The 17075-nt window shown below is 43.0% G+C and overlaps 1 protein-coding gene across 4 annotated transcripts in view; it reads left to right on the top strand.

The window, feature by feature from the left end:
- Positions 1-15108, top strand: part of LOC115646611 (cytosolic non-specific dipeptidase) — an 80616-nt gene extending 65508 nt beyond the window's left edge. For all 4 annotated transcript variants that reach the window (XM_030552634.1, XM_030552637.1, XM_030552636.1 and 1 more), the window contains 9 exons: positions 1197-1359; positions 4343-4431; positions 7220-7420; positions 8162-8246; positions 9767-9927; positions 11743-11907; positions 12897-13038; positions 13551-13698; positions 14276-15108. In XM_030552634.1, coding sequence (XP_030408494.1) covers positions 1197-1359; positions 4343-4431; positions 7220-7420; positions 8162-8246; positions 9767-9927; positions 11743-11907; positions 12897-13038; positions 13551-13698; positions 14276-14345 — 1224 coding nt within the window. In that variant the 3' untranslated portion in view covers positions 14346-15108. The remainder of the gene's footprint in view (positions 1-1196; positions 1360-4342; positions 4432-7219; positions 7421-8161; positions 8247-9766; positions 9928-11742; positions 11908-12896; positions 13039-13550; positions 13699-14275) is intronic.
- The last annotated feature ends 1967 nt before the right edge of the window (positions 15109-17075 follow it).

Below are 17075 nucleotides of genomic sequence, written 5' to 3'. Positions count from 1 at the left end.
ATAGCACCAGACCTAGCCTCATTATGCTTATCACACATAAGCAGTACCAAAAACTGAAGGAACAAGATTTGCCTTCAGAGGTCTACTGTTGGCTGTGACTATGTACTGAAAGTGAAGCATCTGTCATGAATTTCTTGATGTGATGTAAAGTGATTATTTTAAACTACTCTTTTTTTTCCCCCCCCCACCCAAAAAAAACCACACCTGCTCACCTGAGGAGTTTTACTGAGTGTTAAATTGACTATTGGAATTTCATCCAGTGAATTTAAACTTCAGGCTGCTGTATTCAGTTCTCTACTGAAGTGCATTTAAACACGTACCTGTATTTTTAACACTGCCTCAAAAGTGTTGGTTTCATATAAATCTCTGTACTTGGTGTGGTACAGTAAATACATGGCATGTTGCCAAACTCTTCAACAAATAACTTAATGTGTTTTTAGGCTCAGCCTCTGCTATGTGTACAGCTGCAGTTTTTGTAACTGGTTTGTGATGCAGTTTACCTAACTAAACCAGTCCTATTTTGAGTTGTAGCCACATGATAGTTTCTGATCTTTTTGTTTCTCTTGCCCACTAGACAAGATTAATCTGCCCTGACCTTTGGCATGGGAGAAATATAGCTAATAAACATTTATAAGTGTAAACCACATGTATGGATACACTCCAGATTTAGAGCCAAGCATGCTACTAACTGGTAATAAACTTGGTGTAAAAAGCTGTCATGTGGAGAGGCCATAGTACAACTTAAGAGTTTTTTTAGATTCTAGTATTAAACTTGAGTTCAGCTCTTCATATGCTGAGTTAAATGTTAAGTGTTAAACTCTGCACACTTTGTTTAAACAACTTACCTTGTGTGGCTAAGGCTTTCCTCTTAAAATCATAAGCAAGAATGTTAATATAAAGTATTAACTTCACCATCCAAAGTAGCTTAGACCACTTCAGTGTTTTGCTACTTGCACATGGCTTGTAAAATCACCAATTTTTCTTACCCGCTCAGTGCTTAGTTTATCGAACTTGCAAGGGGGGAGAGAGTCAAAACTACTCGAAACATACATTGTTTCTAACAAAACAAAGTGTGCATGCTTTGATATTTAATCATGCTACAAAGCCAAATCCTGGATCTAAAAATTGTGCTTCTAAGTACTTTACCCTCTTCTATATTAAAATGCATCCTATGCTAAAATTCCTCTTATTTCCAGCTCCCTGATGGGTCAGAGATCCCACTACCTCCAATTATTCTTGGCAACCTTGGCTCAGATCCACAAAAGAAAACAGTGTGCATCTATGGGCATCTGGATGTCCAACCTGCAGCCCTGGACGATGGCTGGGACAGCGAACCCTTCACCTTGGTAGAAAAAGATGGTAAGCACTACAGTCTTTCTGGAAAGAGTCTTAAACTCCTAACTGGGACAATCTCTCCTGTGGGGAGTATGGAGAATGGAAGAGCTTGCAGCACTAACTTTCAAACTTTCCTTTAAGTGTGTTAAAAACAAAATGGTAAACGAGCCCTGCCCTTGGAGGGTTCACGTTTTTCCCCCCTTACTTCAAGTTAGAAGTGTTTCCTTCCTTCTCAGTCCAAGCAGTGCTTTCACATTTCCCTCATATCCGCAGTGAAATGTCAGTGTCGAATTTGCCATTGGTTTCCGTGGTAACTCACTGGTCATAACCAGTTGTTCACTAGGACTGAATTCTTGTGCTGTCAACTAGCAGGCCAGATGAAGGGAAGTAGCTCTGCATCACCTTTGATTCTGGGCTGCAGCAGGCACCAAAATTACTCCTGGCATAACTTACAGTCCCCTGGGCCATGGTTACAGCACCTTCCCTGGGCTGCCCGTGCCTTGCAGCACAAGCGAGAATGGACATTATGGTGTCTGCTTCAGCTTAGCTAGGTGGGGTTTGGCCACTGCACGAGAAGGCGTCACAGAACAGTGCAAGCTGCTTTGTACAAAACTTGTGCATGGGAGAATTTTTCCCCCTGAACAGACTGGCATTGAAGGGCTATGGGGGGGGGCAACATCTCTTTGGTGAGATGTTACAACTATTCTTGCTCTCACACAGCCCCCAATGGGGGGAGGGATAGCTCAGTGATTTGAGCATTGGCCTGCTAAACCCAGAGTTGTGAGTTCAATCCTTGAGGTGGCCACTTAGGCATCTGGGGCAAAATCAGTACTTGGTGCTGCTAGTGAAGGCAGGGGGCTGTACTCAATGACCTTTTTAGGGTCCCTTCCAGCTCTGAGAGGGGTGTGTGTGTGTGTGTGTGTGTGTGTATATATATATATATACACACACACGTAAATCATGCTGAAAATACTTTCTTCCTCCTCCCTGATTCTTCAACGCCTGCCCTGCTATGATGGTCCCTCTCCATGTTTCAGCAGATCACAAGTTATCTTTATGGTCTTGAGATTCAAAGGTTGTATGACTAAAAATCTATTGGCAAGATAGGCCACGCTAGCTCAAATTGATTGTTAGCTTAGATGCATATGATCTATCAGTGCCTCACACACAGGCTACATAAGCCTGTTGCTTTTTGATTAATCACTTGGTGTTATTCAGCCTCATGTGTTTGGAGTGACTTGGACTTGATCATTGCTGGTAGTTAGAGCAAAGGGCTGCACTGTGTCCTTGGCTTTGGTTCCACTGTGCCACTGGAGCAGCACAGAGGGGTAGTAGAGTTGCATAACAAGGGCTGATGGTTCCTCTAGTGTAATGAAACCTGAGGCTTGATGGAACTGGTTCTGCCCTGCCCTGCCTTGCTAGTGCTGGTACATAGAGGGCATAGCCAGAGTTCTGCTGGAATTGGGCAATCTTCCCATGGTGTAAGGGTTCCCCTAGGGATCACTATATAACATGTCTAGGAGTCCTGAGACTGCTCTGTTCTGGTTCCTAAACCAGCTGGCCTTAAGTTTGTAGGGATGGAAGATGTATATAGACACCTTTACTCTTTTTTTTTTTTTTTTTTTTTTTTTTTTTTTTTCTCCTTGGGTCTCATGCTGAGAACAACTTGGTTAGACTCCAGGACTGAGCACATAGTACTTAGAGGTATCTATTCATTAACATTTCTTGGCTTGAGTGAACTGTATTAACAACCTTCAAGTTATCTTAATATTTCAGTGTAGCAAAACAGAGTGTAAAATGTTGTCCTTACTTTCTCTCACACAGGGAATAGTAGAATGTATTTTGTCTCTTCAGAAATGTGCTGGGCTAAAGGATCATTTTAATAAAATAGCACCAAATGCTTGATTAGACTTCTAAATGCACAGGGCTGAGACTTCACATGCAAATCATCAGTTTAGCTGTAGTTGCTCTTGAACACTGAGACTGATAGCAATTTATACAGTCACATCAGAGGTTGGAAGCTGAACTATACAGGAAAGCACTAATTTATAAAAAGTGTATTTCTGGACTACACCACTAAAGTTGCTGACAAAATATATGTGTACACCTGGTATATTATACCTTCTTGGTATGAAGGTGAACCTAATCTACAAACACTAAATGATTTTAAAGCAGTACCCTGCAGAATACTGTTATTGACTATGTTTGGGGAGGAGGGGAGTGTTACAGATTTTTAAGGCCAGAAGGGATCATTAGATTATCTATTTTGACCTCCTGTATATCACAGGCCATAGGATTTCTCTCTTACTGCGACCCCCCCCCCCCCGTTTAACTCAATAACTTGTTAGACTAAAGCATATCTTTCTAGAAAGGCATCCATTCATTGATTTAATGACTTCAAGGGACAGAGAATCCACCCCTTCTCTTGGTAGCTTGTTCCAGTTGTTACCCTCACTATTTATTTAAAAACATGCCTTAATTTTCATTTGAATTTGTCTGGCATCAGCTTCCAGCCACCAGTTCTTTAGTACCTGGGATTTAGAATACTTTCCTGCTACTACTAGTTTCACTGTCTGACAGTCTGTACTTGGCTGTGGGGGAAATAGCAAGGACTTGGCTCTGAAGTCAACTTAGAGCTCTTGTGACTTGATCACTTGTTCTCCAACCATGCTTTTTCTGCTGGGTTTTTTTTTTTAATGAAAATGAGTTTTCAATCTTGTAAAGATTTTTTTCAATGGAAAACTTCAGTTTCTGTCAAACCTGATGCTAGGCCACAACTCTGAGCCTAAAGTGTCAAGTAATGCTGGCAAGGCTAGCTTGGAAGAATCTGAGGCAAAGCTGAAGACACTAGTGCTAAGAATTGCTGATGTGAGCAGCATATTGCTAGCATATTAAGGTTTGCCTGTGTGGGTTAAAGTATATCTTGGACAATCTATATGCACAAGATTCTGTACAGACTTTCTCCTCCACCATATCTAACTCTTCTCCCTGTATCTGGCTGCTGTAGGAAAACTGTACGGGCGAGGGTCAACAGATGACAAAGGGCCAGTGCTTGCCTGGCTGAATGCCCTAGAAGCTTATCAACAAATTAAACAGGTATTGTACCTAGAGTATATTCTGCTAAACTCTGCTTGTTAGTATAAGGCAGTACAAAGGTTGTCCTAGCCACAGGTTAGTCAAAAGTCTAGTGAATGATACAGTAATGGTGAGCTATCAGTCTGAGATAAAATCAGTACTGTCATTTTGTGTAGTTAGACAACACTATATTCTAATTGCTCAACTTAGTTATAGCATAACTAGTTTGTTGGCTGGTCAGCTTTGTGTCTTTCTGAGCAGCGATTAGGACACTTATTACAGTTTTATTCCATGTTTGGCTAATAAGAAAGAGAGTGAGACCACAGCAGAAAATTGTTGGAACCTCTTTGAGGAGAATCAGTCAAGCCTAGCCAGGTCCACCAAGGGCTTTTTATCAAAAGCAGCTCTGCTTTGGTTTTTTTTTTTTTTTTTTTAACAGTTTGACTGAGGAGTAAAACTGGTGTGTAGTTTGAGGCTGGGAGAGGCAACAAGTTGAGACTGCCACTGAATTTGCAACTCTGCCAAGTTTAGGAAGATGTCTAACTTGGAATAGGAATATGATCAGAAATGTAGTTCAGTTTGCCTCTTGAAAATCACTACTATGCCTCAATCTCTATATTATAGTAGAACAGTAAAGCTGACATTCTGAGAAGTGGCATGTCTGTTTTTTCTTTTTAGTAAAGCTCACTGCATGTTCCTTACATGCAATCATGATCCTTCTTTAAAAAACATTTGGTACCAGCTGCCTATGATTCCATAGGAATATGAATAGATGGAACTGTCTATCTCTCGGTAGTAGGCAGTGTTTATGGGCTTCTCTTCTGATGATAGTGTGTGTGTGTGTGTGTGTGTGTGTGTGTGTGTGTGTGTGTGTGTGTGTGTGTGTGTGTGTGTGTGTGTGTGAGTCAACCGATATAACACCGTCTTTGGGAGCCAAAGAAGCATGCCATGTTATAGGTGAAACTGCATTATATTGAACTTGCTTTGATCTGCCACAGTGCGCGGCCCTGGGCTCCTTCCCCGAGCACTGCTTTCCCATGTTATATTCAAATTCATGTTGTAATGGAACCCGATATATCAGGGTAGGGGAGTGTATATTTAAATATCGTCTTAAGGGCTGCCTCTGATGGTACATGCACCTCTAGTTGTATGTACAACTACTCTTGTTGAAAGCTAATTTTAATGCCAAAATCCCCTTAGTAGTTCTAACACAACAAGTTATACAAAATATAACTGAGATCATGGATGGGAAAGATCTCTAAGTACTGCCAAGATTGGATATGTTTCTGTGGAAAAGAATGGTGAGCTTAACTGCTGAAAAAGCAACTAGCTCTTCAAACAAGCACTAAATAGAACACAGAATTCACAAGGGGAACTGAGGTGCCTGCATGCAACAGTTAGGGACCACTGTTAGTTACCTACAGAGTCAAGCAGCAGCTAAAGTCCCAAGGCATGTAAAGTTTCTACCAACAAATTCCTGAAGGCACCTGCATTTCAGCAGCTGGGCTGGCTCAGTGCTGCCCAAGACCTGACACTGCCCAGCAGCTCATCTGTCTGATACCCAGGCTCTGATAGGATTCACAGATTAGGCTATCTACCTTGCCTTTTGGACTTGATCCAGTGGGTGCTTTCTGAGCACACCACACCCAGACAAAAGGAGCAGGGGGTGCCCTCATACCCCTCAGCCCAGTGTTCAGAGCACTCCTCTGGGCTGTGTGAGACCTGGGGCTGAGAGTCTGCCTGAGGTAAAGCAGGGACTTGAATCTCCCACATCCCAGAAGATGTGCTATCAGCTGGGCTATGGGAGAGTTGGAGTTTGTTCCACTGTGTGTAAAATAAACATGAATTGGACCAGAGAGTGACTCTGTAATGGTGAGGACGCTCACCTGGGCAGTGGGAGACCTGAGTTCAAATCCCTGCTCTACGTCAGGCAAAGTTAGGATTCAAATCCAGGTCTCCCATATCCTGGATGAGTACTCAACCACTGGGCTAAAGGTTCTGCAAGGGGTTGCTGGCATCCCACCACTATCCCTTTGAAAAAGGACTGACCTGGTTTAGGCATCTCCTTCCAGGAGTGAATCCTGAAGTAGAGGGAAGTACATTCCCTTTGACCTAGTGTCATGGGCCTAACTCCCTTTGAGGAGCAGGGATTAGGCCACATCTCTCTCCTCAGCAGTTCCTACTGGCTAGCTCAGTTGGCTTTCTGCTCAGCATTTTTGAATCCAGTTTGACACATAACTCTCCTATGCATTGTGTGGGCAGCCTGGGTTTCTATTTCAGGGGTGTAAATTCCACTAAGCAGGAGGGTGCCTAAAAGTTAAGTCTTGCAATGCTTAAGTTCCCCTTGTGAATCTCACCCTCACAGTGAAATTATTCTTCAAAAAGAACATCGCAAGTCTGGCCTGTCTTCTTGGGAACTGTGTGCTCTGAGCTTTTGCTGACAATAAGGACTTTGCATCAGTAGAACTGCAATACTTATATTTATCTCAGAGCTTGAAGGGACCTTGAAAGGTCATTGAGTCCAGTCCGCTGCCTTCACTAGCAGGACCAAGTACTGTCCCTGACTGTGTGGTTTTTTTGTTCCTCACCCACCTCCCTAACTGGCTACCTCAAGGATTGAGCTCACAACCCTGGGTTTAGCAGGCTAATGAGTTATTTCTCCCCCTCTTCATAAAGCTATACTAGTGTTTGTTCTGGAACTAGAATGCCTGTATTCTACACTTACTTTAATTGCAAGAACACACAACAAATCTGCATGAACTAGTATCTGAGCAATGTTGAATGTTTCCATGCTGCTTTCACTCCAAAGGAAATCCCAGTAAATGTCAAGTTCTGTCTGGAAGGCATGGAGGAGTCTGGCTCTGAAGGCCTAGATGAGCTGATTGTTGCTCAAAAAGACACTTTCTTCAAAGATGTGGACTATGTTTGCATCTCCGACAACTACTGGCTAGGCAAGAAGAAGCCGTGTATTACATATGGCCTCAGGGGAATCTGCTACTTTTTCATAGAGGTAAAGTTCTGAAGAGTAAACCATTCATTTCTGTATTTTAAAGTCACGTTGCGCACAAACTGAATCTCTCTTCTTTTTGTTTAAAGAACTATCGTTTTAATTCTTGGCATTAATATCTTTGTACATCCATTGCTGATCTACATGTGGTGTGGTCTGTTTGGTTTTTTTAAGATGAGCCATTATATCTTCCCGTCTGATATAACTAGCTCTATTCCTGTATGCCCCATGCATAGCACCCTTCACCCCTCTGCCCCCAACACCCCATGAACAATGCTATCATGCTTTGGGAGGAGGGCTTACCTCTAAAACTGTTGTACAGGATATTTTGCTGACATTAGCAATGATTCAAACATCCCTAGTGCCAAGTTGTAGCTCAGATCTTTTAATCCAGGCAACTGACCTCCTGTAAGTGAGGCAAGATACCCATAGGTTGAACAACATGGCAGATGGTTTTTGTAAGTACTGTCGACTTATGGCCTTGAATCAGCTTGCAAGGCCTTTGGAGTAGGAAATGTGCTAGAAAGTGTACAAGTGTAGCAGGGGACAACAGGGCCCCAATCCTGGTGGAGGCCTCTTGCTGCTATCGCACTCAAATAATAAACTGTCTGCTCCAGATGCTTTCAGTATAGCACTCTGCTATCTCAACGTGTTTGCTGATCTTTACTGGGGTATAGGCCATTGAAGGGTTATTAAAAACACGGAGGAAACTGTCTGATTACAGGCTTGTTTGCTTCACACCAGGTGGAATGCAGTGACAAAGACCTTCACTCTGGAGTTTATGGTGGCTCAGTACATGAGGCCATGACTGATCTCATTGCTCTGATGGGTAAGAGAAACATATTTGCCTTTTATGCTACAGCCTCTGTTGCCCAGTCCATGCTTGACTAACTGTCCTATATATAATGCGTAGTAATTAAGCTCTTCAATTCAAGTTAAAACGGTTAATTTACGCTGTAAAGGGCTCCAGTGTCAAATTTACTGGACACTGTTTGACTGACTTTAAAATTAGCCAACCCCGCTGAAATGGTGACATTCCAGGAGAGACATGCAGGAGAAACTGCAGGCAAAATGCCCTAGACACTGAGGCCTTGTCTACACCACAAAGTTGCAGCGCTATAACTCCCTCACCAGCGCTGCAACTTAGGAGGTGTACACATCTGCAGGGCATCACCAGCGCTGCAACTCCCTGTTTGCAGCGCTGGCCGTACACCCGTTGAAACTCGGGTGTAGAGGATCCAGCGCTGTTGATCCAGCGCTGGTCATCAGGTGTAAACACTCACCAGCGTTTTTCTTGACCTCCGTGGAATAAACAGGTATCCCAGCAAACCAGCGGAAGCCTCTCTGGTAATCAAGCAGGTCTCCTTCCCAGCGGTTTGCTCCGGTGTTCCCCGAACCCCCCTGCAAGCAGGTCTCCTTCCCAGCGGTGTGCTGTCGCGTTCCCCGAACCCCCCTGCAAACCGCGGGGAAGGAGACCTGCTTGCAGGGGGGTTCGGGGAACACCGGAGCAAACCGCTGGGAAGAAGACCTGCTTGCACGGGGGTTCGGGGAACGCGAGAACAAACCGCGGGGAAGGAGACCTGCCTCCCCGCGGTTTGCTCTCGCGTTCCCCGAACCCCCCCTTGAAGCCGCCCAACAGCGCTGCAGTGTGGCCACATCTAACACCACTTGCAGCGCTGATTGCTGTAAGTGTGACCACTCTGCAGCGCTGGCCCTATACAGCTGTACTAACACAGCTGTAACAACCAGCGCTGCAAAATTGTAGATATAGACATACCCTGAAATACCCACCTGAGGAAGGAGTCATTGTTTTGATGATTTTCATCAAGGTTTTAGGGAAAGCTGAGGAAGACCTTGACTTATGGTTTTGGAGCTCAGACTTGTCAGTAAATGGCTGCTTCCCTGACAGTCATCTTGTAAAATGTAATTTACAACTCTCCATAGAAGAATCTGATTTCCAATCTAGTCTGACAAAGAGGTTTATAATTAGAGTTCAGGGAAATGCCCGTCTCGAATATACCTATTGCATGAGTCACTTCACAACTAGAGCTGACCTGAAGAATTGCCAAGTGTCTCAACTGGACTGTACACAGTTGTAGCCACCCTATTTATAGTATATAGAGAGAGCTTTCAGTGGGTTAACTAATCCTCAAGAGTAGCCTCTAACCTGTGTCTCTAGAACTGCATTTCTTCTTCCTGTTTGTCTCCTGACAAAGGAAGTGTTTAAAGAAACCAAGGTTTCAAATGACAACAGGTTTTGATTTTTAATGGTAACATGGAAGCAACACTCTTCAGAGTGGTGCTTAAGTCTGGTATCAGATACTGATCTTGCAGCCTTTTCTTTTGTAGGCTCCCTTCTGGATAAGAGAGGGAAAATCCTCATTCCTGGCCTTAATGAAGCAGTGGCGCCACTTACTGATGAGGAGCTGGAGTTGTATGAGAAGATTGACTTTGACCTGAAGGAATATGCAAAAGATGTGGGAGCAACAAAACTACTCCATGACACACAGGTGCAGAGCTTTCTTTCCTTTTCTGTCTCCACCGCTAAAATTCCTTTCTGCTGTACAGATTCAAGGTATTCTAGGCTGAAGACTTCACTGCATCTGTGAGGGATACTTCAGTGCCAAATTCATCTATTGAGTCAGCTGTAATTTAGTTTTTTTTTTTCCATAGGCAGAATATCATGACTTCATGACACAACTCCTGCTGCTATATGCTAGTGTGCACTGCATTTTAGTGAACTGGGAAACTGGCTTCTGGTTTTGCTATAAAACCTATCCCAAAGGGTAGGTAGCATGTATCTCCCACAAGTGTCCCTTCCTGTTTAAAATAGCTCATCCCACTGCAGAATTGTTACCTACAGTAATGGACACTGTCACCATAGTACATACACATTATCAGACTTTTTTTAGTGTGTGGCTTACACTAGTTTTAAAGATGTACCTTATGTCAAGGTAATATTCAAAGTCTCTAGGAAGAGAACTGGTCTTGGCTAACTCATTTAGCCTAGACTCCTATGTCTTTTTTTTTTTTTTTCTTTACATGTTCTTAGATCTAACTTCTCATGCAGCAGTTTCACATCCCCCCCCCCCCCAATGTCCTGTTTACCTTCTCATTGGATCTTTCAATCTGCATCCTTACTCCATTGTGCTTGCCTAGAGATGGAAGGGTATTGTAGATATAATAATTACTCTTAAAAGGCCAATAGCTATCATATTTCTCTACATTTAATATGTAGAAGAAACACTAGTATCTCAGATGCAACTGACAAATGTTGGTGCTCTTCTAATGGTGATTGTCTGTCTGATTATGCAGTCATGCTAACAGTAAAGGCCCTTAGCTAGTTATTAACATGTCACCAGATTCTTAAACTTTTGACACAAGATTGCGAAGTCTGAACTTCTCATACATAACATCTTAACAAGAATCGCAGGACTATCAACATGGAATTCCTGTACATGCTGTTCATGTGTAGTAAGATGCAAGTGTATTACACCCTTAACATAAATAAGCATAGGAAACTTTGTATCTCTGATTCTAAAAGGCAGAACATTGCTTTCTCAGCCTTGTATAATCCTCTCCCACAAATTTTGCACTCTGCACCCCTGCCCCCTCCATCCTCAAAACAATGCTGGTCTGTCAAATACTGACAACACAACTGACTTCCCAAGCTGATCCTATGCTTCTCTGGCAGCTCTGCACAGCCAGAGACTTTCTCAAATGGCAGCCCTACTGATTGTAACAATGGGTAAATGGTATGCACAAATAGAACAAGTTGTCTTGTAACTTTGGCTGCCAGAACTAATATGGAACACTATATAAATGTTACTCTACCAACTGTTTCCAGATTAGATATGAAGGAAGAATCAAACCGGTTGGCAAAGCTTTTCCTACGATCTGAGCACCTTAGCCAGTCAGAAATCCTAGGGAAATGAGATTTCAAGATGAATTCTTGATTAAATGGCAGTCCCAATGTTGCACATCAGATGGAACCTATTGAGAAGAGCTGTTACCCACCACTGGGCAAAAGCCTCCTTTTTAAGACTGCTTTTATCAGACCTAAACTAAATTTTCAGGGTAGGAATTGACTGTCTTTCAGAGAGAACTAATTCAGATACTGTAGGTGGGCACCTTGTTCAAATTGCTGCTTCAGTCGCTATCTATGCTTGAACCAGACAGACGTGGTTTAATGCAGGTTGTCTTGCCTGCCTTCAATAACTACTTTTTTGTCTCGAAATTATGGCTATAAATAACTTCGAGATGGCTAAAGAGCTCTTGGCAGTTCCCCTGTAATCTTAACTCTTAAGTTTTCCATCTTTCTGCAGACAGATATCCTAATGCACAGGTGGCGATACCCATCCTTATCTCTCCATGGAATTGAAGGAGCCTTCTCTGCCTCAGGAGCCAAGACTGTGATTCCACGGAAAGTAACTGGCAAATTCTCAATCAGGCTAGTGCCCGACATGACTCCAGAAGATGTTGCCAAACAGGTAGGTATAAGTTGAGAATGGCTGAATCTTTGCTTTTAAAAAAATCCCACTTCCACCCTTGTATGAGTCTGAACAATGTTAGAACTGCTGCTGTGGTTGCAGGGTTTTATCTTCTCTGCCGTCCTCTACCTCTTCAGATCTTTATTTGGTTCCAGCAGATATAGGCTGCATCTTAGTTATGACATGACCATAAACTGAAGTTTTTGATATGGTGTTGGTGTCTTAGTCCAGCTGTGATAAGTATTTGATAGTTATAAACTATTTAACTCCAGGGTGCATTATAGACTGCTCCAATAACACTTGAATGCCTCACTTGCATAAATCTGATACCTAGTGGATTGACATCCACTGAAGGTCAATAACTTCTGGCTTAGTGAGCTTTCACCTTAAGGCTGATAGGCTGGATCTTACAGGGTGTGGCAACTTTCAGGGTCAGACTTCCAAATGCTCAGCACCCTGAAACACCCACTGAGAACCACCAAGCAGCTGGGTGCTGAGTTTTTTTTTTGTTTGTTTTGTTTTTTTCTGAAGATTTAGCCATTGTATAAGGAGATTCTTGAGGCAGGGGTTGTCTCTGTGTGCAATACCTATCACAGTGTAAGGTTCCAAGCTGATGGGGCTTCTGTGTGTTACTATAATTCTAACAGCAATCTAGCCAAGGTCTTAAAATAGAAGATATCTTAGCTAGTTTGGCAGTTGGCCTCTTGTTAATCTAGATTGATGGTGTGTTTAACTGACTCTCTCCTTCTTCTTCTTTTTTTTTTTTTAATATAATTCTAGCACTGCCCACAAGGTGCTTTCAGTATACAGGAGGACACTGTCCCTGCTCTGAGTTTGTGTTACAATAACAGCCTCCAGGCAGACATTTCCTGCTACATTAGCTTCACTTACAATCTGTCTATCTAGTAAGATGACACAACAGGAACTAATATAACACTTCTGAATGTGTTAATCCTAGACTTCTAATTGTTCAATCCTTTGGTAAAAAGGTTCAGGACTACCTCACCACAAAGTTTGCTGAGCTGGAAAGTCCCAATAAGTTCAGAGTATACATGGGCCATGGTGGAAAACCTTGGGTGTCAGATTTCAATCATCCCCACTACATGGCTGGCAGAAGAGCAATGAGGACAGGTCAGTGGACTTAAATTCTCAAGTTTTAGGTCTAGCCTGTTCTGACACATCACATGTTGATATCACTAGTGCCAGCATTAAATGGTGGTATCAATGTAGCAGCAAGATGTGTCAGGATTGTACAGTATGGCTGGTAAGCAAGGAGCTATGCCAGTATAATATCAAGATGTACACAGTCCTACTTGGGTTCTCATGCTAGTATTGACCAAGGAGCTGCAGCAAGTAGTGGGTCAATAGGAAGTGTTTTACCTTAGCATCATACTAGAACCAGTCCATTGACTTTGGCTTAAGAGTTTGTGTTCATTAAACTCTAGAAGGTGGGGATCAGGAAGCCAGTTCTGCTTTTTTGGTTGCACCCTCCTCATAGCAGAAAATATTAGCCACCAATGGGTCACATCTGTCCTTTGGAGTTCTTTGGGATCTGTAAAGATGGCAGGTGATCTAGTAAGGAAACATGCTGGGGAAGATGCAACAACTCAGGAAAATTGACACAAATGATACTGTTTTTTTAGTCTTTGAAGTTGAGCCAGACTTGACAAGAGAGGGAGGAAGCATTCCTGTCACTCTGACCTTCCAAGAGGCAACAGGCAAAAATGTAATGCTGCTTCCTGTTGGAGCTGCAGATGATGGTGCCCATTCTCAAAATGAGAAACTGAACAGGTAAGGGACACCATGGTGTCTTGATGAACTGGATGAAGTTTTTGTCCAAAAATGCAGATTTAACAACAGCCAAAGCATTTCAATGTTTCACTTTGCGTTTTCCTTCATTTTTATTAGAATACAAACATATTAAATGCCCCCAAATCAAAATGTTTTGGGTTGAACAAAACAGGTCATTGGTTTGATCAAGTGTAGTTTTGGAATTGCAGCCATACCAAAAAGCAGTTATTTGCACAGCTCTACTTATTACTGTACCAGCTGGGGGCCATAGTACAAGGCTTGAAATGCACCAATACCCACCTGTGGTGCTGGTTGCTCTCTCCTTTCTCTCTGAAAGGATTTATTGTGCTCTTTCTGTAGAGGAGCTATGACTGGGTGTACTAAAGACTCACTGCATACAGTCGCTTGCAATTCTAGTGTCTTGCTAGCTTCCTCTTTGCTTAACTTCTCCCAGACAGTTGGTCTGGCAGCTCTTGATGCAGGCAGAATGCACTGGTGTTGCAGATACTGATGTCAGGTGAGTGCTCACAAGAGACCAGATCAGACTAATTCACAAAACTCTTCTCCTTCTCCCCAGGTATAACTACATCCAGGGAGTGAAGCTGCTTGGTGCATACCTATATGAGGTATCACAACTAAAGGACTGAACTAAGGTGGTGAAAATCCCAAACATGAAATCCATTTTGTGGTTCAGAGTTCTGGAAATCCTGCTGACAAGCAAGCTCAGACTACCAAATACCTGCAGCTTTACTTCTCCTCTCGACCTCCCAGTGATTCTCCCCCTCCTACTTTTCACCAACCAACACTCAAACTCCTGCAAGGGAAAAGCATCAGCCCCCCCACTCTAGAAATCCTGGAACACCCAGTACCAAAATACTGCTTCCAGTGCACACTCCATTCCAACTCTCCAGCTACAGAAGGAGTGAAGAGACCCTTTCCAAGGACTGTCACCAAAATCTGACAAGTGGTTCTGAATCACATCACACCTGCCCTTTCTGCTTCTCTGAATCCAGCCTATAGCTTGCCATAGGCACTCTTCCCCTGGCTTGTTTAAGACCGAAGTGAGAACAAACACTCTTCCAGCTTCATTAAACTAGCTAATCTGCTAAAGAACTCTACATCTTGACCACGTGCAGTAACTCTAGAAGGCTAATCTAGACTCCATGGTAAGTCCTGGAAGCACTCAAAGTAACCAACTACAAAGAGTATACCATTACAGTTTGCAGGAATTCTAGGGCTATCTCTGCCTCGCTGACGAGGCTAGGGGTGGAATTGTTAACTTGTCTGTAGCTCTTGCTGTTCATGCTTGTTGCATCAAGGTCTGCAGACAATTCTGGATATAAAGCATGCAATGAAGTTGGCTTTGTACTTACGTAAATTCTGCTAAATTAAAAAAAGACTCTCACTTGGCTACTGGGTTTCTTTTCAAATACCTTATCTGAGATGGTAAAGATCAATTCTGGCCCATGGACACCAGCCCACCACCATAAGGGCCATAAAAGAACTAAGTGGCTCTTTGGTGCAAGAATATCATGGCTAGAAGAAAAACAGGGAGGAGGGAGTGCAGCACTGATTGGGCAATTTGTATCTGTATCTGGGCAGACCTGGGGAAGCTCCTGTAGATGTGAGCACAATTCCAAATCATCCAAGAGTAAAATGAAGCATTAAGTCTTACCTGCTTGCTGTGGAAATACGTGGGGTGTGACACTAATGTGGTCAACCAGAAGCCCTCTTTTCCCCCATCTTCCCTCCATAGAGCCCAGGACTTAAAACCCTCCTGAGAGCTGAAGCAACTCACAGAGCAACCGCAGACCTGGACAGCCTGAGCCCAGGACAGCACTCCTGTCCACCTTCCTCACCCCTCCCCCAATCCCTTCTGACATTACACCCAGACTTGGCCAGTTATGCATGTGTGAGTATGGAAGTGGGCTTAGGGCATTAACACTTTCTTTCTTCCCCTGAGTGATGTAGGAGTGTTCCCAGCACTCTCTGCTGTTTTATTATTTTTATCAATAAAGCTTGAAAGTTTAGATACTTGTCGTCATCTTCCCCAAAAAGATCCTGTGGCCCCAGCCTGATCAACTGTGGCCCCAGGCATACTAGTAACAAAAAAATCTGTCACAATAAAATTAATTAATAGGTGGAAGGCTTTCCTTTATAGCTTGTGTGTGTGTGTGTTGACTTGCCATTAGAATTCCTTCTTTTTTGCATGCAATGGTTCAATGTCTAGGTGTGCTTATTCCTGAACCATGCAAAAACATTCCAGAAAAAAGTCTTCCCCCCCCCCCCTTTGACACTACTCCAGAAGATTAACTACCTATGCAATACAATCAATATGACTAAACCCCTCTGGGGCAGGGAGATGATGTAAGGCATGGGACAACGTCCATGACTAGCATGTCATGCACGAGCCCTAACCCTGTAAAGAAGGTGAATTTAGAGTGGGGTTAAATGGCCTATTCAGCTAAATAAATGTACCTCTCAATGATGGCTGTTGAGAGGGTTGGGATGTGTACAATTGTGTGCATGCCTTTGCTCAGAAAGGCTGTCTTGCAGTCTTCTACACACTACTCCCAGGCATGAGACCACAGCAGGAGAAACAGAGAAATGATGGGTCAGTGCTGGCCTTGCTGGGGTGAGGACAAAGGATTAGGGCTAGAATTTTATATTTGGTGACTGGTTGTGTTTGTTTGATATTTTAAAAAAAAAAAAAAAAAGGACTTGGAGAGGAGGCTCATCTGGCTGAACAGCCGGGCAATGTGTGATCCTGTACATGAGTGGGTGGTAAATAAACATACAAAACTAGGTATGGATAAGGTTTTTGCTTTTTAAAGAAAATGAAAGAGGTCTGCTCTCAGATGTTGAGGGAGGAGGAAGCAGCAGCAGGCTTTGGTTTGCCTACAAGGAACACCAGACAAGATAATTGACCTAAAATTAAACCTAATTCTCCCCCACCAAAAACATTGCTTTCATAAGATGGTCTTTGCTGACTGATCACATTTGTTCTACAAACACAGCCATGGTTTGAATAAAGTGGTGGGGTTTTTTGTTGTTTTTTTTTTTTGTGTGTATGTGTGTTTTTGTTTGGGGGCTTTTTGACATTGAAGCCTCCATAGCATAGCCAAGAGTAAACTGGATTTACTTGCTTCTCACTTGACAATTTGAAGTTAAAGTAGATTACACTGCTGAGGGCATGCACTAAATCTTGCACTTGTTCTGGATACAAACATCTTTCTTTTGTCTGAGTCGTAGCAATGCTCTAGAATATTTAGTGGCTTGTATACTTGAAATGAGAATTACTTCAATGGCAGAAACCAGAAGTCCATTAGTGAAATGTAGAATGTCCTAGCACCATCTGCTGGCTGAATAGATGGCAA

The sequence above is a fragment of the Gopherus evgoodei genome, chromosome 2 (assembly GCF_007399415.2).
Source record: "Gopherus evgoodei ecotype Sinaloan lineage chromosome 2, rGopEvg1_v1.p, whole genome shotgun sequence".
NCBI classification, from domain to species: domain Eukaryota; kingdom Metazoa; phylum Chordata; order Testudines; family Testudinidae; genus Gopherus; species Gopherus evgoodei.
Note: the sequence above shows the minus strand (reverse complement) of the source record. Positions and strands in the feature narration are given on the sequence as shown.